Source organism: Acinonyx jubatus, chromosome C1 (assembly GCF_027475565.1).
Source record: "Acinonyx jubatus isolate Ajub_Pintada_27869175 chromosome C1, VMU_Ajub_asm_v1.0, whole genome shotgun sequence".
NCBI classification, from domain to species: domain Eukaryota; kingdom Metazoa; phylum Chordata; class Mammalia; order Carnivora; family Felidae; genus Acinonyx; species Acinonyx jubatus.
Genome location: NC_069381.1, coordinates 130,823,190 through 130,846,458, shown reverse-complemented (window position 1 = coordinate 130,846,458; position 23,269 = coordinate 130,823,190). Strand labels below are relative to the sequence as shown.

Here is a 23,269-nt window from a genome sequence, read left to right as displayed (position 1 = left end):
TTTCACATTCAGAGATTATCGATTGTAAGAAACATTCCTATTTCAGACATTTAAAATATGTAAAAAAGTAAATATTGTATTGAGTGGATTCACAGTGTGTAAGTAAGTATATTGCAAAAAAAAACAAACAAAACAGAAACAAAAACAAAGCAAGACATATAATAAATTTACTAGGACTTGAAGAAAGGCTACAGATCCTAAATATTCTGAAGCCATGGAAGGAAAATAATGTAATTTTTGGATACAACCAATTGTAGAAACCCAAATTAGAGCAAAGCTTTACAGAAGTTTGCGGTCCGGTAGCAGAAGCTGTCATATGGGAAGTTGTAGCAAAAAAGGAAAGAGAAGAAAAAGAAAAAAGAAAAAAGAAAAGAAAAGAAATATTATGATATTGGGTATTCAACTGACATGAATCCCCAGTATCAGGATGGATGATTAGGAACTGAATCCTCAGAGATGGAGTTTAAGTACAATATTTAATTTTTATTACTGATTTTTCTTTCTCTTAGAGCAGAGGAGGAAACTAAAATTTCTGTACTCAGGACTTCTGGTTTGGATCAATATCTTCTATAAAGCCCACTGACTGTGATAGCCATATGTCTTATCCAATATGACCAGACCTCTAGTCATAAACACAAACAGAATTCTTAACTCTTTTCAGAACAGAATGTATGAGACCACAACATAGTCACTTCTATCAAAAATGTGTGCTTGAGCCAAGTGGCCAAAATTAAGACAAATACTTGGTTTAGTTTTGCTCCTGAAGAGAAAATGTGGATCACACTCATGTACCTTTTATGTATTGCTTTCCCACATTTCATCTTTGTACTGCTCTCGTGTTCACGTTCAGATCATTCATATTTTATTTCGAAACATTTTCATTTTCAGATCAGCAGTTGTGTGATCCTGGTGAATTTCTTTGCCACGATCATGTGACTTGTGTCTCCCAGAGCTGGCTGTGTGATGGGGACCCTGACTGCCCTGATGATTCAGACGAATCTTTAGATACCTGTGAGTAGAAAGGTTCTCATGCCATTCAGCTTACCTTACATGTGAAACTAAATGTCAGTTGTTTTCACGGATGACTGCTGTTCTAGTTTATTTTTTCCCCCCAAATAGCCTAAGAAACTTGAAACCTTTTCTTTGTGTTTTCTTTAAAATGACTATGTGAATGAGAGCATAAAATGCAGTTTCATACTGTGCATTAATTTTTGAAGGGAAGAAAATGCAAGGTTAATTATTTCAATGTGATTGTGTTATTACTAGAAAAAATATAACTTGAGAGGAAAAAACATTTAAAACATAGCACTAAAAGGGAATAAGACCCTCTCCCATAATACATTTCACTCATTTTGAGACAGAAGAACATAGAGAAAGAATGGTAAAGTAACCAAGTTGAGCTTCCATATTATCTCTGTTAATATTTTGGGGCACTACACAAATTATTGAACATACTTTCTTTTGAAACAGAAAGACTGAAATGATTTTTATTCATCCCTACAGTGAGTATCTTTGCCTTTATAATATTAGATTCAGAAGCTCTTCATACACATGGATCTCAGTTGTAATAGTACCAATGTATCTAACTTGGGAGTCCACTGAGGGCTTTGCATGCATGAAAAATGCCCCTACAGCAAAATTATAAATAATAGGACCACAGCTAAATCTGCTATACTTTTTTTTTAATACTGACTATCATATAGCATATGAATACTCCTCTAATTTTGCTATTGATATTTCTAGCACTTCTAGTTTGTGCACCCCCTGTCCCCTGACAACCAGGTGTGCCAGCTTATCAGTATTCTCAAAGCAACTACGTAATGCTGTTGGGTTGAAGTGAGAAAAAAAAATCCATCATCCTTAGTGCTTGATATTGTAAGAGATAACAATTATTGGTTCCATTTTCCATTTTTATTTACTTGTTTACAAGTCTTGCAGGCAGTGCCAATATAAGTTTTGATGACAATCTTGCCATTAGAAAGCAGAGGCAATGCTTCTTCATTTTCTTTATGTTTGCTAGTGTTTTTAAAGTTTCTCAGCATATGGGTTCTTGAATATTTGCATTAATTGCTCTTTGAACAGATCACTGCTTCTATAGGAAGAGGTTGTAGTTGTTTACTACTACATTTGTAATTTTCACCAGTTTAATTCAGAAAACCTTTACTAGACACTCTATAGCATAGAAAAGTTTCAAGGCATGATAAAACAAACAAAAAAAGTAGGTTAATGGGAAAAAACTCTAATGGATAAATAAATGTAGTAAAGCCATACAAAAGAATATTATTTGGCAATAAAAAAGTAATGACATACTTATACATGCCACATGGATAAATCTTTAAACACATTATGCTTAAGAAGAGAAGCGAGTCACAAAAGGCCAGGTATTTTATGATTTCATTCACATGGAAGATCTCAAATAGGCAAATTCATAGAAACAGAAAGTAGTTTCTCAAGTCCAAGTGGCATTGAAGGCAATGAAGAATGATTGCTAATGAGTATGGGATCTCTTCCAAAGGTGAAACTATTCTCAAGTTAGATCACAGTCATGGTTGCACAACACTGTTAATATATTTAAAATCATTGACTTGTACATATTAAAATGGGTGAATTGTATGGTATGTGAATTATGTTATAATGAAGTTGTTATAATAAAATGAAAAAGAAGAAAAAAATCTCAATATTATGCTTATGGGCACAGATAGCATAGTAATGAGAAAAGACAACCATAATAAATAAATGCATTGGCCATGAAATATATCAGTAGTGGGACCCTCCCCTATATAAGTACCATCTAGGAGTAGTCTCCTTCTTAGCTGCAAGGGATGGTTGCCATGGTACAATCAAAATAAAAAGTTAGAGTTTTGAGTTTTGGTACTGGAATCTTTTGTTTCTGCCTTGTTTGTTCTGCAAAATTGCTGATGGGAAAAATGACAGAGATGTGAGATAGCTCTTTGAAATGTATATGCAGGAAGGCCAAGTTGAGGGGAAATTTCCATGGAACTGTGTACCAGGCACAATGCAAAAGCAACTGAGAAGAAATGGAAGGAGAACCTATAAGGGCAAGAGTTTTCTTTATGCTGGTGAAGAATAGAGAATAATGATGTTCTTTTTGTGGTAAAGAGAGAATTCGATAGGAGATTCATACTGGAGAAGCTTTGTGGTATAGAGAAGTAGCAAGGATCTGTGTGGTCACAACTAAAGTCCAGAGAGTAAAGAGACCTTGCAGTGAATGTCAAAGTGGATGGATGGCAAATATTCTTCTCCCCCTCCCATGCCCAGTCCACACTTCTAGGAACATGGCTGATACCCATTAGGGCCATACCAATGGACTCGACCTGAGTTTGCCAGCCAGCATCCACTGCAATTGATTGGGCATTTGCTGTGAATAGTTTGTGTATCTACCACAGTGTTGTTAAATATTTGAATGCCCACCCTGCCCATAAAGTAGACAGCACCTGGGGCTTAGGAAAAGGTAGGTCCTTCATTCACAGAGATTAGGGGCTTGAGGCCTGAGGCTGTAAGTTAGAAATTACATGTGGTTAATTAGAAATAGAGATAGACTGTCTGCTTTCTTACAATATTTTTAACATGCAATTTCATACCTGCTCAAGATATTCTTGGCAGTATAGTTATTTTCTTCTCCAATAAAATTGGATGAATTCTGTTTAAAAATGTTTCTTCACTTTGGCCATTCTTACTCTATCTTTTAACATCAAAATTGCTGAATATTCTTAAAGGAGATGCTAAAACTATTATTGTAGTTACATAACAAAAACAGAGAAATGTCTATTTTTCTACCTGGGCACTCGATCTGGAAAACATTTTTGGATCTACATTAAATTAGCCTAGTCCAGATAAATGGATTCAGTCAGTACCCATTGAAATATGGACAAACAAGGGAAAAAGCTTTATGAAAAATATGAGACTTTTTCAAATTTAAATTTCTCAATCCAGATGTTCACAATTACATTTTCCCTAATCATAGTGCTTTGTAATGTGTTGTTTTATGGCATTCATATGCAGTCATCACTAATCTACATAAAATAATTGCATAATTTTATAATTATATGGATGCATCCATTCAATGTGAAAGATAAATACCAGAAATCGAAAACCTTGAAGACTGATTTTTAGGAAGGGTAATTTTGTGCTCACTGTATGGACAAAAGTGTGTTACCATCTTTGATTTGAAGACAAAGTGTGTTGTATCTACAAAATATTAGATGAAAACAGCTGATGCTATACACTTATTTTTCCTAAATCCACTTAGCCTTTAAAATGTTAAGAAGAGCAATATAGCACCAAATTTACAATAATAGTGGGAAATCTCTGCAGGGACACCATTCTATAGGGATAAAAAATGAGTATTTTGGGGGGGGGAAAAAGACAGGAATTAATTGTGAAATGCCAATGATTGAAATGCTTTGAACATAAATGCACATACAGAAAAACAAGAAATTTTGAACTTACATGAAATTTATATATTTGGGGATCTGAGAGGTTAACATGCATATATATTCCTCTTCTCTGTGTGTTTAGGCCCAGGTTCTAGGGACATTCTCTAGTATCCATGAGGTGAGAGTCAAGACTTCAGTGAAAAAAAAGCAAAGAACTCCCCCATAAACTTTTTTGTGAGGTTGATTTACCACTAAGCTGATTGCATGTTGAGATGAGTTTTCTTAAATATGAAATTGGGGAAATTTAATAATTTATACCCTTACGTTGAATGTCAGAAATAATTCTTTAGCCTTTGATTAAAAATGAAACTCCTTATTTCTCTACATTATTTGAAGTAATTTTTCAAGTGTCTAAATGGCTAATCATCTTTAGGTCCTATGAGGCAATGAGAATAGAAAATCAGGAAAATCACCATCTTTCAACTCAGTGCTTTCAATCCAGTTAGTCTGGCGTCATGTGTTAGGAGGATTTAAGTGAATGGTGGTAATGTTTATTTGTGGAATGAAAGCTTAGCACCACCTGTGGCAGGGAAGTCTTCTTGAAAGGCACTTTTATTCTGAGGTATTCAAAATTTAATTCCTTCTAGGATTTTCTGTTGAGTGCTTAATGATACTTCCTTCCAACAATTAGCTTGAGCTGATGTATGATGTTTTCTGCCAATCTGATGTTAATGTACTTAAAACTTGATCCTTCCTTTTTAAGTCAGGAAGGTATTAGTTCTGCTGCTTCTTTTCCTTCCCTATTGCCCTACACTGTCGTTCTTCAGGAAATCATTTACTGTGTCCTTCAATTACATATCATGCTTTGGATGTAATGACTCACTGTCCAACAAAGGAGAATAAAAATGGCCATGGGGTACTTTGGTGACTCAGTTCGTTAAGCAACCAACTTTGGCTTAGGTCATGATCTCACAATTCATAGATCAAGCCCCATGTGGGACTGGATGCTGTCAGCAAAAGCCCACTTCAGATCCTCTATCCCCTCTCTCTATCCCTCCCTGGCTTGTGCTCTCTCAAAAATAAACATTAAAAAAAAAGTCCTTAGAGAACGGTAAGATTTGCAAACTTGACAGTTGTGATAATTGGTACATTGACTCTATCTTGATGCAAACTTTTTCTGTAAAGGGCTAGATGGTAAATATTTTAGGTTTTGTGTCCCATGTGATTAAAACTGCATGTTCTTCTCTGTTTTTTGTTTGTTTCTTTGCAAAACACTGTATTTAAAATGGCAAACAAAACCAAAAAACTTTCTCAGCTTACAGTTTATACAACACAGGACTCGGGTGGGATTTGGCCAGCGGGCTGTAGTTTGCCACCCCCTGTTGCAGTGTCAGAACTGAACCATATCCACTTTCCACTGTGGTAGTGGTTCTGTGCCAGGTACTGCTGCCACAGGGGACAGGATACCCCTCCCCCATAGAAGTATGTGGCACAGAGCTCGGTGTGTACCCACTACCATATGGAGCCAGACTCGGGCAATATAGTGCCATCTACAAATGATGGGTTAGGTTCTTTCTTCTACTTTTGCATAATCACCTTATTGGTTAAGATTGCATTTACAATGAAACAGAAACAATAACTTAACCAGATAGGGGTTTGTTGTTCCCATATAAAAAAGTTGCAAAAGTGGACCACTTAGGATTGATACGATAGCTCCACTTTCTGCTCTGCCATCCTTAGCATGGAGATGTCAGTCTTACAGGCAACGCATGACTACTTGAACTCTCCAGTAGATAATTTCATTTCAGGCAGTCAGAAGGGAAAAGGGAAAGGGAAAAGGCAAGTGCTAGTTGAGTCTCTCTATTTAACAAAAAACAAACTCAGTGGATTTCTGCTTAGATGTCCTTGGCCAGAAGTGAACATATGAGGTATGGGGCAACGAGTATTTTCAATGGGGCCCATTGCTCTCCAAAATAGAATTAGTGGCTCTGCTATTAAAGGAAAAGGGGAGCACAGCTATTGGGTAGGCAGAGGCACCAGGCAGCATGTGCCACTGTGTCCTTTCACCCCCTTCCTTCTCTCCGTCCGCTGCAAGGGAAGGGGAAGAGGAAGGCACAGTGCATGATCAGGACTTCTGAATCCCAGCTGCTTAGCTGTAAAGCCAGTTCCTCTCTGAATATCTTTGCTCTCTGGCAGCTGACTTAACCTTTCTAGGCTTTTATCACCTCATCTGAACAATGGAAATGATAGTACCTGCCCCACAGTAAAGTGCTTAAAATAATGTCTGTTGCATAGTAAGACTCTTCACTGCACACCTCACCCTGCTTTTCAGATGCTCAGAGCTCTGAGTGAGCAAAGCGCCTTATCCTGCGGGGCTTTTGATAGAACATCTTTACTGCCCCCTCTCTTGCTTTTACAGAAAATCAGTTTTATTCTTTAAGGGTGTGACTAGGAATAGGATTAATTTACCACATACACTCATTCACGTTAAGTTGTTAACAGTTTTTAATAATTAGGTATATTACACACAAACATTAGGACAGATTTTGTATCAAGATTATTTTGGGACAGGTGGCTTTTTCTAGGAACTCTTCCAAAAACATCACGTTAACTAATTGACTAAAGTTAAAATACATGGCTACAAAACACATTAGTGAATAATGATATTTAATCAACGCTACAGTCCTGAAACGTAAAGGTTATCTCATTTTAAGAAAGGAAGAAATTGAATTTATGGTCCTCTGTACTCCTATACATTGGCAGTTATTGGTGAATGCAGAATTTATATTTCTTTGAAGTTGCCTTATTTTTTTTTGAAATACTGAGGTAAAGAAGGATCCAACTCATAGCAGGGCTCCTAAACCACCTAATTTAAATATATGATGTCATTTGAAAAACACAGAAAGCTCCCAACAGGGTTATATCATGCTGACTTTGGGAGTGATCAGTTCTAATTGAATAATGTAGTAAAAATAACAAGTCTTCTGGGTAGTAGGAATAGAAGCATTTATGAAAAATGAAAATAACTGTGAGTTATTAGGGTCAGATGGGCCTCTGCGTGAGTTGACCATTTCTTCTATTGTGTTTCTAGTGTATGCGATTTTTAACCTTTATTTAGATAGGATGATATTAATGACCTTCTTATATTTCTACAATGGCCTTTCCCCTAGGATATAAGGTGGGAATCCTTTTATGGTTTCCTTCTAAATTTTCTTTCTTTGACAGAGGTCAGAGAAATAAAATGAAATTCAAGTGGGAGGTTATTAGCAAACAGATCCTGCCCTTTAAAAATATATAGTAGAATAGGGCACTGAAACTAGACTATAGGAACAATAAAATGAATGGAAGTGTGGTGCTTGTTTCTAAGTAATAGTGATTTAGAGGTCACTTTGCAATGAGCTAATATATGGGAGCCACACAGCTAAGCTTTTCGTTAGGTAGAGAAGCTGAAATGATCTTACAGATTAAATGGAAAGCATATGAGACCCATGAGGACAGTTTATGTCTCTTCCAATTCTTTTTGTTTTGCTCTTCATTTTATTCTTATAGTCTTCTCTTTAGCATTGGAGAGGCCAAAAACATTGACCCTTCTTTAATAATAAAAAGACTCCCACTTAAGAGTTGATATGGAGGGGTGACAGAAAGATGGGGAAAAAGTGTAATTTTGAGTTGAAAGAGCCTGTCTAATGTTGGTTCTTTTTCCTAGCACAGTGGGGATGGGTGGAGGGTGACGTTTCTCTTCATTCTGCCCCACAATGTACTAATGGATGTCTGAAAGTCAGCCTCTGCAATTTTAAGAAAGCTTGATTGGAGGCATAGGTGATAAAACTGAGTGCACTATAGTTCACACAGGCAGAGCAAGACCAGCATTGAAAAAAAGCCTCACTTTTTGACTCAAGGAGTTACTGCTTGTTGGTTTTCTGATCCTAGATCACAGGTCAAAGGATAAAAAGCGACTCATGTCCCTCAGCCTAGACTGGAAACTATAGGGAATGCAAACTTTGAAATGTTGTAAAATAAAGAGGGTAAAACAAAATAGATGAATTCCACAGACAACTCTGATAAAATCTCCTTGGCTTAAGGGATGATGTACTGTAAACAAATGCTCTTTCAGAGCTCTATAGGGACAAAGCTGAAGGCTGAACAAGGAGTCTTCTTAGAAACTATTCAATCCATCATTTATCCACAACTAATCTAGCATTTGGGGTTGAGGATGAAGGCTTTCTACCTTTCATGGGTGAGCAAATTTCTTCCCGGAGGACGTTTTATTCTTTATAGTCAGTGTATAAAATTTACATTTGACTTTCACTCAGAAGTGCTTCTAAAATGACATATTTTGTTAAATGAAGCACTAAAGGATGCTGTGTTCTAAGAACTTATTTTAATGGCCGTGCCATTCTTTTTCTCTCCCTTTCCCCACATCTTCCATCATCCTTTCCTGAAAGTGAGATATGAACCCCAACTATAATATGCCTAGGGAATTTTCAGCAGGACAAAGAGTATCATCATTTGGCTAATTGCTATATAGGCCCTGTTCAGATTCAGGCAGTATAATTAACTTTGTGTTGAATTTTTTTTAATTAAAATCTTTGTAACATTAGCTTTCCTGATTTAGGGGATGAGATAAATTGCTCACAAAAGAGTTAAGTTCTTGAGAAGATGGATAGACTAAAGAGGGTTTAGGTGAGAGCATACCAGTTTAGTGAATGTGGCTTATAACATCTACTCAGGTTGCATGCAGGGTTTGTTGTTTGTTTGTTTCTTTGTTTATTGGGTGGAGGGGGGGAAGATGCCTTGGAAGGGAAGAGTTTGCTGGAATTATTCACTGGTTAACATTGAAGAATCAGATACAACAGGGACGATCCTTCAAATGGCACAGATCTTTCTTGATACTCAATAGCAATAAAGAAAACAAATACTCCCCAATACTCGTGGCTGAGTTGCCAAGAGCAAAGTAAATCCTAATGTAAAATATTTGTCTTCCGGGTACCTGAGTGATTCAGTTGGTTGAGCATCTGACTCTTGATTTTGGGTCAGGTTATTATCTCACAGTTCTTGAGTTCAAGCACATCGGGTTCTGTGCTGACAGTATGGAGCCTGCTTGGGATACTCTCCCTCCCTCTCAAAATAAATAAATAAACTTAAAAAAATACTTGTCTTAGGATTCAGCATACAGTCATGAGACTAATAATTTCATCTTTAATAAATAGAAATTGTAAAAATAACTTGTATAATGTTTTGATAATTTGTTAAGAATATGTACATTGGAATCAGTTAATACCTTTTGATCATTACAGCTCTGTTTTTTTGTTTTGTTTTGTTTTTAGAAATATAAGGCAGATATTGTTACCATTAAAAAGAAAAAAAAAAGAAATCAGAGGCTAGGCACAGATGGGTTGCCTGGTCAAGAGTCTCATAGCTAGACTATTCCCTAGCTTCTATTCTATTTCCTAGCTTCCTGTTATAGCATCAACTCTGCATTGAATTGTGGCCCCTCCAAACTCATGTGTTGAAGCCCAAAACTCATGTTGTACTCATCTGTTGAAGCCCAGTAGCTCAGAATGTGCTTGCATTTGGAGATAGGACCTTAAAAGAGGTGATTAACTTAAAATGAGGCTATGAGAGTTGGTCTGAATTTCATGGTGGCCTCATAAGGAGAAGAAATTTAGACATACTAATGGACACTCAGGGCAAGCATACACAGATAGAAGACCATGTGAAGAAGCAGAAAGATGGTAACCATCTGCAACCCAAAGAATAGGCTCCCAGGAAACAATTCTCACAACATCTGACCTTACTTCCAGCTTCCAGAACTTTGAATCAATACATTTCTGTTGTTTAAGACACCTAGTCTATGGCATTTTGTTAGGGAAGCTCTAGCAGGCTGATACAGCAACCTACTATATACATCTATTAAATTTTATCTATTTTTATACCAGCCTAAGAATAAATTAGCAATTAAAAAATGCCTCCTTGGGGCACCTTGGTAGCTCAGTCAGTTAAGCCTCCAATTCATGATTTCAACTCAGGTCATGATCTCATGATTCATGGATTCAAGTCCCACATCAGGATCTGCACTGACTGTGTGAAGCCTACTTGAGATTCTCTCTCTCTCTCTCTCTCTCTCTCTCTCTCTCTCTCTCTCTCTCTCCCTCTTTCTGCCCCTCCCATGCTCTTTTTCTCTCTCTCAAAAAAAATATACTAAAAATACATAAACAAACAAACAAATAAATAAATATAAATGTGAAATGAAATCAGTCAGTTTCTGATGGAATAAAGGGCCCATTCCTACAGTAGTGTTTATAATACTATAGCCTAATTTAACTGTAAATGCTATTCTTAAGCAAATGAAAAAATATGTATACATATAAAATATTTATTTTCAGAGAGAGATTGTGCACACACATGTCAGGGAGGGGCAAGAGAGAGAGGAGAGAGAATCACAAGCAGGCTGCATGCTGTAAGAGTGGAGCCTGACATGAGGCCCAGTTGAGATCATGACCTGAGCTGAAATCAAGAATTGGACACTTAAAACAACTGAGCCACCCAGGAGCCCCTGAAAAAATATTTTTGATAAAAATCAGTATATAATTAAAATTTTTAAATGTTTTTATTTATTTTTGGGATAGACAGACACAGAGCATGAGCAGGGGAGGGGCAGAGAGAGGGGGAGACACAGAATCCGAAGAGGGCTCCAGGCTCTGAGCTGTCAGCACAGAGCCCGACGCGGGGCTCTAACTCACAGAGTGTGAGATCATGACCTGAGCTGAAGCCGGACTCTCAACCGACTGAGCCACCCAGGTACCCCAAAAGTCAGTATGTAATTATTACAGATTTATGTTTTTCAAATGTTTATGAATTATGAGTTGCTCCAAAATTTGACAGTAAAAAGAGATGCTTCTTTCTCCACATGGACCTTTGGGGAATTTTGTTATATTTTACTTCGAAATTTGCACATATTAGACAATTCAAGTTTTTAAATAAATGGCATACTATGTATTTTCATTTAAATAGTGAAGACAATTTTGGCACCAGACCAGAATTCTCGTAATATATAGGTTCATTTTCTTTAAGGAAACTAAAACCATCCAATCAGTCAGCAGCTATTTACTGAGGAACTACTGTGTTCAAGGTATTTACTAGGGGTGGCCATTTATGCATGTCCTACCATGTGCTAAGGCTTTAGCCTATGCTAATATAGTTCTCTACTCTGGTTATATGCTACTATATCTATACTAAGGAAGATGATGTTTGGATAAATGTGATAATGATGATTACTGACACAAAAGTGATAATCAGTATGAGCCAGATTCTGTGCCATGAGCCTTGTATGGACTCTTTTTTGATTCTGACAACAACCCTGAACAGGACATCAGGTACAGTTGTTCACATCGAACAGGGCACCTGGGTAGCATAAATATCACAGTCAGCATGGTTGTACATATATTCCCACAAAAGGAAATGAATTATCTCAAAAAGGGGGGGGGGCATTTTCTAATTTGTGTGATGACACTATATGAGCTAATGGTGGCCCTGCCTGTGATACTAACTATGGTCTTCTTTTATAGATAAAGAAAATAAATCATGAGGGAAGTTATTTGTCAGAGGTCTTAAAGCAATTAAGTGATAGAACTACAATTGAACACTGTACCATGCTATAGAGACTTCTAGATAGGAAAATGAAGCTGAGAGAAGTTAAATAGATGCCTCTAGGATTCCCTCTTAGTGGAGGCAAAATTTTCATGCAGGCTCATCTTGCATTATATTCAAGTCAGCATGCTTTCTGTCCCACAACACAACCTCTTGTACATACTCCATTATACCCCACAGTCTTCCTATATATACTCCAATTGTTTCGCTCTTCAATTTACACATAACAAATTTTAATTGAGTGACTTCTATGTGACAGATCCTGTGGTAGATGTTGGGAATCACAAGATCAATATGCTAAATATGAAAGATAGGTATACTAACAATTGGAGAGAAAATTTTGCTCATTTATTATTCCAACTAAAAAGGTTTTGTTTAAATATGTATATGTTATTTCGGGGAGCCTGGGTGGCTCAGTCGGTTGGGCGTCCGACTTTGGCTCAGGTCATGATCCCGTGGTCCGTGAGTTCGAGCCCCGCGTCGGGCTCTGTGCTGACAGCTCAGAGCCTGGAGCCTGTTTCAGATTCTGTGTCTCCCTCTCTCTCTCTGACCTTCCCCCATTCATGCTCTGTCTCTCTCTCTGTCTCAAAAATGAATAAACGTTAAAAAAAACATTTGAAAAATATGTATATGTTACTTGGTTAATCATTATGAAAGGTTAAGCATTTTAAAAAGTTAATCATATGCAAGGTATAAAAATCATTAACATTGATATATGCATGTATATAAAATTTTGTGTGTGCATATGAACAATTTGAACCTGGAAAAATAATTAATATTCTCTTAAACTTTATTGCTCACACCTACAAACCCACATACTAATTTGAAAATACATATCGAGCATAACTATGTATATTATGAGGAAATACTTACTAATTTTCTATTGCTGTGTAAAAAACTACCATAAACTGAGCATGTTAAAACATGCTTATTTTAAATACACATTTATTTAAATAAACATTTTATTTAAATAAGCATTTTTTATTTTATTTAAATAAGCATTTTTACTTTAAATAAGCATTTATTTAAATAAACATTTCTTATTTTACAGATCTGTAGGTCAGAAGTCTAGGCAGGATCAAATGAATTCTCTGCTTAAAGACTTGCAAGGCTGAGATCAAGGTTTTCCTCATGTTGGGCTCCTATCTGGAGGGTCTAAGGAATAATTCTCTTCCACGCCCATGAATGAATGCAGTTTCTTGTGGTTGTTGGACTGGGGCCACGATTTTTTGATAGTTGTCAATCTCAGCCACTCTTAACAACCAAAGGCCACCTACATTCCTTGAAATGTGACCCCCTCCATTCCCCAAATCAGCAATAGTATGTCAAAACTCCCTGATGTTTTTATGCTTTAAATCTCTAACTTCCTTTTCATTACACAATGGAAAGAAGTCCACTTTTAACAACCTCATGTGATTATATCAGGAACACTTGGATGATTTCCCCTTTTGCCATATAAGCTTTGAAGTGATATCTCATCATATTCACATGTTCACCCATATTCAGGAGATAAGGGATTGTACAAGGGTGAGGGTCATTGGTCTTAGAATTCTGTGTTAGTGTACTAGCACTGCCATAAAAAAAGCAAACAAATAAACAAACCACACTGAGTGACTTAACAGAAATTTATTTCCTCACAGTTCTGGAGGCTAGAAGTCTAACACAAAGGTGTTGTCAGGGTTGGTTACACGCTAAGGTCTCTTTCCTTGGCTTTTTAGTTGGTTGTCTTCCTCTGGTGTCTTCACCTGGTCTTCCCCCTGTGTGTTTAGTCCCAGTCCCTTCTTTTTGAGGACAATAGTCATATTGGATTAGGGCCCAGATGACCTCCTTTTACCTTAATCACTTTTTTAAAGATCCTGTCTTTAAACACAGACACCTTCTGAGGTACTTACAGTTAAGACTTCAATATATAAAATTTGGACCGACATGATTCAACCCATAACACACAGAATTACTTTGGTTTTCTTTTTTGAGATTTTAAGACATCATTAGTTACTAGCTTACCTAATAAATGTTTAAGTTATTGTTTAAAAAGTTGAATTATTCCCTTTATTGTGAACAATTTTAGGCTGACAGAAAAGTTGAAAGATTGGTATAGTAAACACCTATATACCTTTCATTTATTAATCATTAATATTCTGAGACATTTGCTTCATCTTTCTCTCTTTCTGAATTATGTATTCATATACATAATATTTACACACATATACATATATAAGTTCATATATGTATTTTTGCAGACGTCATGATGCTTTACCCCTAAATGAGTCCAAGAACAAGACATCCTCTCACATAAACACAATACCATAATCACACCTATGAAATTTGACATTGTTGTAATATCCAGTCCATAATTAGGTTTCTCCAGTGGTACCCAAGATACCTCTTATAGTTATTTTTTTTTCCCAGGCCAGGAGCCAGACAAACATAATGCATTGCATATGGTTGTTATAGCTCTTTAATCTACTTTAATCTAGAATATTTCTAAACTTTCCTTTTTTCCATTGTATCACTGACATTTTCTCATAGGATGTCATGCAATCTGAATTTTCTGTTTACTTGATGATGATTGCACTCCATGTAAATATTTTGCCAAGAATACCTGATAGGTTATGATACATCTTTCACATTGTGTTAACTCAAAAGATAGGTTAGATTGATGATAGCTTAATAACTTGGTTACCAAAACTGAAGTGCAGCAAAGTGTTTTTTGGAACATAAGGTACACCTCTGAACCATGCAGCTAAGAAATTAAAGATGGAGCAATCTTTTATAGTCTTAACTATTCCATTAGGAAAAAGAGTTAGAAAAAGATTAAAATTAAGACATAATTTAAACAAAAGATAAGATTAAGACCTTAAAATCATGACATATCCTTATGTTATTTGAACTTGAAAATAGAAATCAACTGAAGAGTGAGGCTATCAAGCTTGAACTTTGTATCTCTTGATTTGAGTATCACTCCCTACTTAAAATAATCTAATTTTGGTTGTTCACTTTGCTCTAGGTGTAGCTAAGTATAAATGTAACATAGAATTACTATAATGTTGTTTAAGTAACAAGTAGTTTAAATCCCTCCTTATATTGTTAGGATTCTTAAGGACAGGGATCTTTTTTTCATTCTTTGTATATCCATGAATTGTTCTGCACACAGTGAACAGCAAATACATATTTTATCAGTCAGAGATTTCAGAGATTGATATGTAGGTAGGTAGTTTAAGATATGATGCAAAACAACTGAGAATAGTCTCATTATTTGTAAGAACTCTGTGCATATATATGCATATAGATATAATATATACTGTAATTATATATAGGATTATTTTCAAAGTCAAACTTTAACTGGCAGTTTATTGAATAGTACCTTCTATATAGATTTCACAAATTACAGAATTATATGTAATACCTTCAAGAAATTTACACAATTGCTTTATTAACTTGCTTTCTTCACATAAATAAGGAAAATGCTCCTTGAGGCAGGGACTCAGTCTACTATTTAGATTTTTTTACCCCGCCTTTCTTTTACTACTGTCCACAAGTTTCTATTTAATTAGATCACCAATGGAATGATTGATTTTAAAAGGGAAAGTAGACTGAAAACTGTATTTTCATTTACTATTAAAACATCAAAAGAATTCTTCCCAAAGTTGGCCATCATGTGTGCTACTTTTTGGTGTTAGTGAGAGAAAACATATGAATCTGTTTTACAATTGCAAATGCAAGAGAAAATGTTTCCAGTTCAAGAAACTTAAAATATACCACCTCTATTATGTTTAACAACTGCCAGGATTTCAGCCAAATAGAGTAATGATGACTCTGCACTCCCACTGGAACATTTTCATATGTCATCCAAAGTAAAACAAAACAAAACAAAAAAACAAAACGAAAACAAACAAAACACACACACACAAACACAGAATAGAATAGAAGAGAATAGAATAGAATGGTATCTGTGCATTCAGGTTGAAACTGAGTTTAAAAATAAAAGAGAAAAAAAAGAAACGAAGGACAAGAAAAATCCACACCAATCCTAGTAACATAAAACAAAAAACAAAACAAACAAACAAAAAAAAAACCCTGCCTAAAATAGCATCCAAATTAAGGCAAAGCAGGCCGGATACATACCAACAAAGAAAAACCAGAAGGCAGTTTATAAAATCAAGATAATGATATGTTGTTTACTAGTGATAGGCATGTGTTTGGAAACAATTGACCTTGAGGTGAGGGAACTCTCCAGATATGGATGTAGAACTGCTACACTCTGACTGGAATCAAATAATTGAGTTTGCATTACTACTCAATTATTTTTCTGATAATCTGTAAGTATTTTTTTTCCATTGATGAATAGGGCTAGTATGAGTAAGTTTGTTTTATTTTAAACTTTTTAGGCCTGACAGAGTGGAAGAATTTGTTATTCCTTAAATAGAACTGATTTAACAAATCCGATATAGGTTAATTCTAGTCTCAAGGAATCACAGTGATCTGATTGGCTATCTAGGATGTACCCTTAAATCAAGGAGATTGAGTTCTATTTAAGATTTAACTCAAGGAGGGATGCCTGGGTGGCTCAGTCAGATAAGCATCTGACTCTTGGTTTTGGCTCAGATCATGATCTCATGGTTTGTAGTATTGATCCCCCTGCCGGGCTCTGAGCTGAGAGTGCGGAGCCTGCTTGGGATTCTATCTCTCTGACTCTTCCCTGCTTACTATCTACCTCTCTCAAAATAAATAATAAATATTAAAAATAAAAAAGGTTCAACTCAAGGATAAATTGGACCTGGGTGATGCATCATGAGCCACATACTTTGTGACAAGGATTCAGACTGTCAGGTTCTTATTAAATTTTGTTTCAAGAGAGATTTTTGCTCAACTTTTATTCTTTGTTTCTAAATAATAATAGTTAGGTTTATTGGACATTTGTAGATGCTAGGAAGTGAAAAAAGTTGAACCAACAATCTCCAGATGAAACACACACACACACACACACACACACACACACACACACAGAAAACCTATAGTTACTGAAGTAAAACAACTGGCCTAAGGACACATAGTTAATAAATCTCACAACTGTGACTAAAATTTAGATCATATTCGTGTGCATCCTCTTTTTCTTTTTTTTTTTTTTTACAATTTGCATGTGTGTTTCCCAGTAATATTGTTCTAGAAGCCTTCCGTATTGATTGTATCTCATCATTTATCAAAGAAATAACAACAAAATACAAAGCAGGATCTGAAATACTAACTTAAACTAAATTTCTAAATTGAACATAAAAATAGAGGCGTATCCCCACACTAGCTTTGCAATTATGTCTATCTTCCCTCAAGATCTGGTGTGTTTGGGCATAAGTGTGCATGTGTGGTTGTGTGTACACACACACAGTGCGATATTTTTCTGTTAAAGGCAAGTGGTGTTTTTACTTACTTGGGTCCTTTCTTTTCTATAATATCATGGGAAATGGAAGAGTATGGTCAGTAGGGGAAATAAGTATAAATGATAAAATAAGTATAAATAAATATGTATGGATAAGTTAAATATAACATCACTGTAAATATAAATTCCTTTTGCTTACCTTCCAGTAAGACATCCTAATATAAGGGATGAATATTTGTGCTAAAAGCAACTAGGTCCCCATTATGCCTGCCAACTATTTTTTCAAACTGTTATTAACTTAACATTCAACACTCCAGAAAATAGTGTAGATCAATTAACTTTTTTCAAAATAGTCTTCAGTAAACTAAAAGTAACCATATCAATCTCATGAAAAATCTTTAAATATTTAATTACACTGAACCCAAAGTACTACTGTGAGATTTTTGCTCAAAGCAGTGTTTTTACAACTCCACTTATTTCACCAATCAACAAGCCTGTGATAGAAATACTGCTGGGCCTTTAAGAAAACATTCCCAGGTTCTGTTAAAAATAATACAGCCCCAATACTTATGTGTACTTTCCCAAATATGGAATGTTCCTTACACAATGAAAAAAGATGACCCTGAATTTTTGATGTAGCATTCCCTGAAGACTGCATTATTATTCTTTTGACTTGTCACAGGACTTAATTTTGCTGGTACTCTGGTACCATAAGATACAAATTATATACTTCATTAAAATATATTTGGAGTTTCAGGAAAGGCATATAAAAGATTCTGTTATACCTTTCTTAAAAATATAGAATATTTCTTAAGCATATTATTACTGACATACCCTATGATGTACTTTCTACTATAAACCTTCAGTGGTGAACAAAGTAATTAATCAGCAATTTTAAAGAAGAGATATGTTGATTTTAAAAAAAATAGGTGAGTTCATTCAGATGAATTTACACTTGAAGAGCTGATTAGGGTAGATTTTGGCAAGGAAGGCAGCCTTCCAGTCTGAACAGATTTTAATCAGGTTTGACAGCCAAAGAGCTTCACCTGGTGGTTCATTTAATTTGAAATTTGTAATCAGATGATTTATAGGAGTTTAGGTTTTACGAAATGTAAAGTATTTGTCTTGATATAATAGTAAGCCTCCCCAGTTGTCAATTGGAATCAGTAATCTCCTGTTTTCCTTACCTCAGAGATGAAGGGCTGCAAAGGGAACATATTTCGATTACCAACTCTTGCAGCTTGACCCATGATCTTTAATGGAATTTTACATTAGTCAAGGTTAACAAATATTCATGAGTACCACACAAGATACAGAGAGACAGTTAATTTGTTCCAGACTAAAATATCTGTTCCAAGGATGGGAGTAATTTTTTTTTTAAAGGTGATGAGTAGATGATCTAACAACTAGACCTACAGAACTCTATAGAGATTTTTGAGGGAGCAGCTTTTGTATTGCTGTTTGCCAAATATCTATCATGGCAGCATTGCCTTCTTTATATTCTATATCTTTTTTCAATTCTTTCATTTTTTTCTGTCCTTTTCCTTGTATTCATGCCATTTTCATCTGACAGTCCTTGTGCTACACATGATTCCAGTCTTAATGTTTTCCTTTGAGTAAGTATACTACTGAAGGGTTAAATCCTTATTCTCCATGGCCTTGTTTCTCTCCCCTCCCCCATCCCATTTCTTCTCTCTCTTACTTGAAAAATTTTTTAATTTAATAGCATTCATCACATGCTTACTTGCAATGCAATTTTAAAATTATTTTTTTCCTTTACTATATTCTTAACTTTTACTTCCCTCAACTATTCTCACTCCATATAACAAAGAAACTGTAACTACTTAATCAACTACTGGAATTTCAGTAATATTCCAAGTTAATTAGAATCAGAAGGAATGAAAGGCCCTCTCTGTCTCTGAAATAAGTTAATAAATTAATTAATAAAAAAGTCTAAATTCCAAAAAGCTGTCTAAAACTCTGATATAATTGAGGCACTATATTAAAATAAATATAAATGAAGAATTTAAAATTTCAAAAACAAATGACTCTAAACAACTGTAATAAGACAAAACAAAATAGAGTAAAATGTATATGTATTTCAACATGTGATTCATACACTTATCATTAAAACTTTATATGTTGTAGGGTTTCATTTGCTATTCTCTATAATTAAAAAGCAAACAAAAGTAGAGATTTTTTAATTTGGTAGCATTAATTTTGTATGAAAATAAGTTTGATAACTATGAATGATTTTTAAATTACAATATTTTTTACTTTTTTTCCTTTAGTGTGGTGATCCTGTCACTTAACCTTAGAACCTGGAACCAGAGAAATCTGTAATTGAAACCCTTATTACAGTAGTGACAGTTTGGCCTTTGAGTACTATGCAAAAAGTGCTCAATATATTTAAATAGTAATTGAATGTTATCCTTTATTCTAGCAAAAATCTGTTAAAGAGTAATAACTGTGTTTCTCCTTAGAATTAGTCATGAAAACCATTGTCATTTGAAAGCAGATGGTCTTTTGGAAAGAAAAGCATATCACTCTTTAAAAACAAACAAAAAAAAGTTGTGATTTAAAACAAGTATTTAGAGGTTTCATGAAGCATGCAATATGAAGCCATTAAATCAGCAAAAAAAGATCCTTGACTGTGAACAGGGAAGAAAGAATCAGTTATTGACAATGTGTACAGTATAACCATGAAAGAGGATAATGTGTTGTAAGCAGCAGGCAAAACAACCCAATTGGAATTTAACTTTTTTAACAAGGCAGCTGATAATGCATCTAAAATGAAAGGCAAGTAAATCGCCTTTTTGAAACTGTATTTAAAATTGTTCAAAATTATCAATGCATTTCTATCACACAAGCATGCCATACAGATGTTCGTTTCCTTTTAAAGTATCTTTTCAAAGTTTAGAAAAATTAACAATATATTTCTCTGGAATTCTTCTTTCCCCTCTACTTTGATATAATCATGTAAGCAGATCTAAATTTTGTTAAGTGAACTGTCACTGTATCATTTGTTTCCTGGGGTGTGAGACCGACCACATTCCCAATTGGTGTATCATTGTATAGGCATCATAGAAATAGAAGTGGAGGGGGCGGCTGGGTGTCCCTGGGTGGTTCAGACAGTTAAACATCTGACTTCAGCTCGGGTCATGATTTCGCAGTTTGTAAGCTCGAGCCCGGTGTCTGGCTCTGTGCTCACAGCTTGGAGCCTAGAGCCTGCTTTGGATCCTGTGTGTCTCTCTCTCTCTGCCCCTCCCTTGCTTATGCTCTGTCTCTCTCGCTGTCAAAAATAAATAAACATTAAAATTAAATTAAAAAAAAGAATTAGAAGTGAAGTATTTAGTTTTACAATAACCATAAGTGAGTGCTATTTATTTAGTCTTTTAGAGCATAATCTTGACAGAGTTTTAGGAAGCTTATTAGAGATTAACAAAGGAAGTTAACTCTATCTACTTATATTAACCATAATATAGCCACAGAACAGTGTGTGTATCTGCCCATCAACACTATGCTACACAACTAATGATTAATTTAGATTAAGTAATTGACTCTCAAGTGGAGTCTTTCACTGGTAATTTTTCATGATAAAACATATATGAAGATAAATGCAGGGTACACCACTAGTTCTTCCCTTATACCACTGACCACCTGCATTTTCTTTATAAGGAAATGGAAATAAGGATTCAAAAATTATTATTTCAATAACCACTAAGAAGATTCTGAAGTTTCTATGTCATAGTGTGAATTTGAGATCAATGGCTCTGCCACTATGTTTATTTCCTTTTTTTTTTTTTTTTGTCCTTAGTTTATTCTTGCTTCTGATTTTGTGTTCTTATTCCGTTGCCTGGGTCTTGATAGGGATATTTCCTTTGTTGCAATTATGATTTCCAAGACTTTTTATAATATAGATGAAATGAATACTAAAAGGAAGTTTTGAGGAGCTGAATTTTTTTTAAGTCTCCAGATTTGTCATTGATACCAGAGGAAAACATGCAAAGTAAATTGACCATTAAAGTAATTATCATGGAAAATGTCTCCAACAGAAAGCAATAGCCACATATATCAAATTATTGAATTAAGTGGTTATTTTCACTGATTCAAATCCATGAAACTCTATAGGAAAAGACTAGAAAGCAGGAATGTAGTGCTTTAGCCAGGATTCATTGACAAGCTTGGTGATCTTTTATGGAGTTATCCTTCTTGAAATATAATGTAATTAATTAATAAACCATTAAAACTTGAAGACTCAACAGAAGAGGGCACATAGCTAGCACTCTATGTTTGCCACAGTTTTTAGAGCCTACATCTGTTCTGTATTTCCTTTCTCATTGTTTTCCATGCCTTCATGTTGGTTAATCAATCTGAAAATCACCCATGGAGTGGAGAAAGATTTTGCAACCTTAGTGTTGCAATTTGGATTTTTTTTCTGACAATTCCCCAAATTAAAGTGGAGCTAGAGGAACACTTTACAAATATTAAGCATTACTAAAGTCTGATCTGTGATTATTTGGTTGACTGTGTAACAATACAGTAAAAACTAAAATATATTTATTTAGAAAATTTATTTTTCATAATATTTGTCATTGACAGAGTACTAAGAAAAACTTTTAAAGTATTTATGTGCTATCTTTAGACAGTTCTCCAGGTGTTATACATGTATATGGCTTCAATCAATATAAGTAGAATTCTAATATGGTTGGAAAAATCATTTTTTATTATTTGTTTTAAAGTTTATTTAATTAGTTTGTGGAGTATGTGAGCATTCAAAAAGGAGAACAAATAGTGTATTCATCTACATATATACGATTCAGTGTGTTTTCCTAATTTTCTAAATGTTTTGGAGCTGGAATTCCTTCATTTTGTTATTTTTGCCAGAAGTTTTTTGCTTAACATACTTCATTGCTTGTAATATTTGGAAATTTTACACTAAAATTCTTTAGAATAAGAATCTCTATGGATAGAGATGATATATAAAAATAATTAAAATATTACTTTTAAAAACAGACTTCACTTATTAATAATTTTATACAAATGACACTGTCTTAGAAAATTTACTGATACATTTCAAGTTTTCTATCACATCAATTTCTCTATGCTTCTTTAATATCTTATTACTTTGCATATAAAATTAGTATCTTTAGATTTTTAAAACCATTTTTAAATACAATGAATAAAATATAGAACACATTTTTTCCCTAAGAATCTCATTATCATGGTTTGTAAAATAGTTTTTTTATTATTAAAGGCAATTAATAAAGGAGAATGCAAGATGGTACTGGCTGGTGATTCAGCTTCCAAAATATTTGCTTTTTCAGTTGAGAAACATGTTCACTTTTTAGTGGTGATTCTACTATATAAATTAGATAGAATCTTGATTACTATTCCAGCTGGGTGTAAATGAGGGCCCTGATCACTTGCCACCTACCTACACTCCATCCCACGGCAGCCCCCAGAAAGCTTTTCCAGAATTCCCAGGGCACAGTAGAACACAGCTGCTCTAAAGTATATCTAAGATCAGAAGAATTATACATAGGATAATTAATTCTTTGGGGAATCAAAAAAACAACAACAACTTTAAATACAAATAAAATCAAAGAGTGTGTATTGTAGGCTTAATTCTATTCATTAACAGAATACATTTATTTTAATTAAATGGCTGAATCTCTACTGGAGTCTTTCCCTGGTAATTTTTCATGATAAAACATACATGAAGATAAATGCAGGGTTCATCTCCAGAGACAAACTATGCATCAATAACAATGAGGTAATGATTCAAACTGTGTGTGTCCAAGCTATTAACACCTGAAAAATGAATCTGAAGAAGCAGTAGGAGGAC

The 23,269-nt window shown here is 34.7% G+C and overlaps 1 protein-coding gene across 3 annotated transcripts in view; it reads left to right on the top strand.

Annotated features, from left to right (window-relative positions):
* LRP1B (LDL receptor related protein 1B) overlaps window positions 1-23,269 on the top strand; it is a 1,862,224-nt gene that overhangs the window by 348,798 nt on the left and 1,490,157 nt on the right. For all 3 annotated transcript variants that reach the window (XM_053214983.1, XM_053214982.1, XM_053214984.1), the window contains exon 2: window positions 889-1,011. In XM_053214983.1, the coding sequence (XP_053070958.1) occupies window positions 889-1,011 (123 nt within the window). The remainder of the gene's footprint in view (window positions 1-888; window positions 1,012-23,269) is intronic.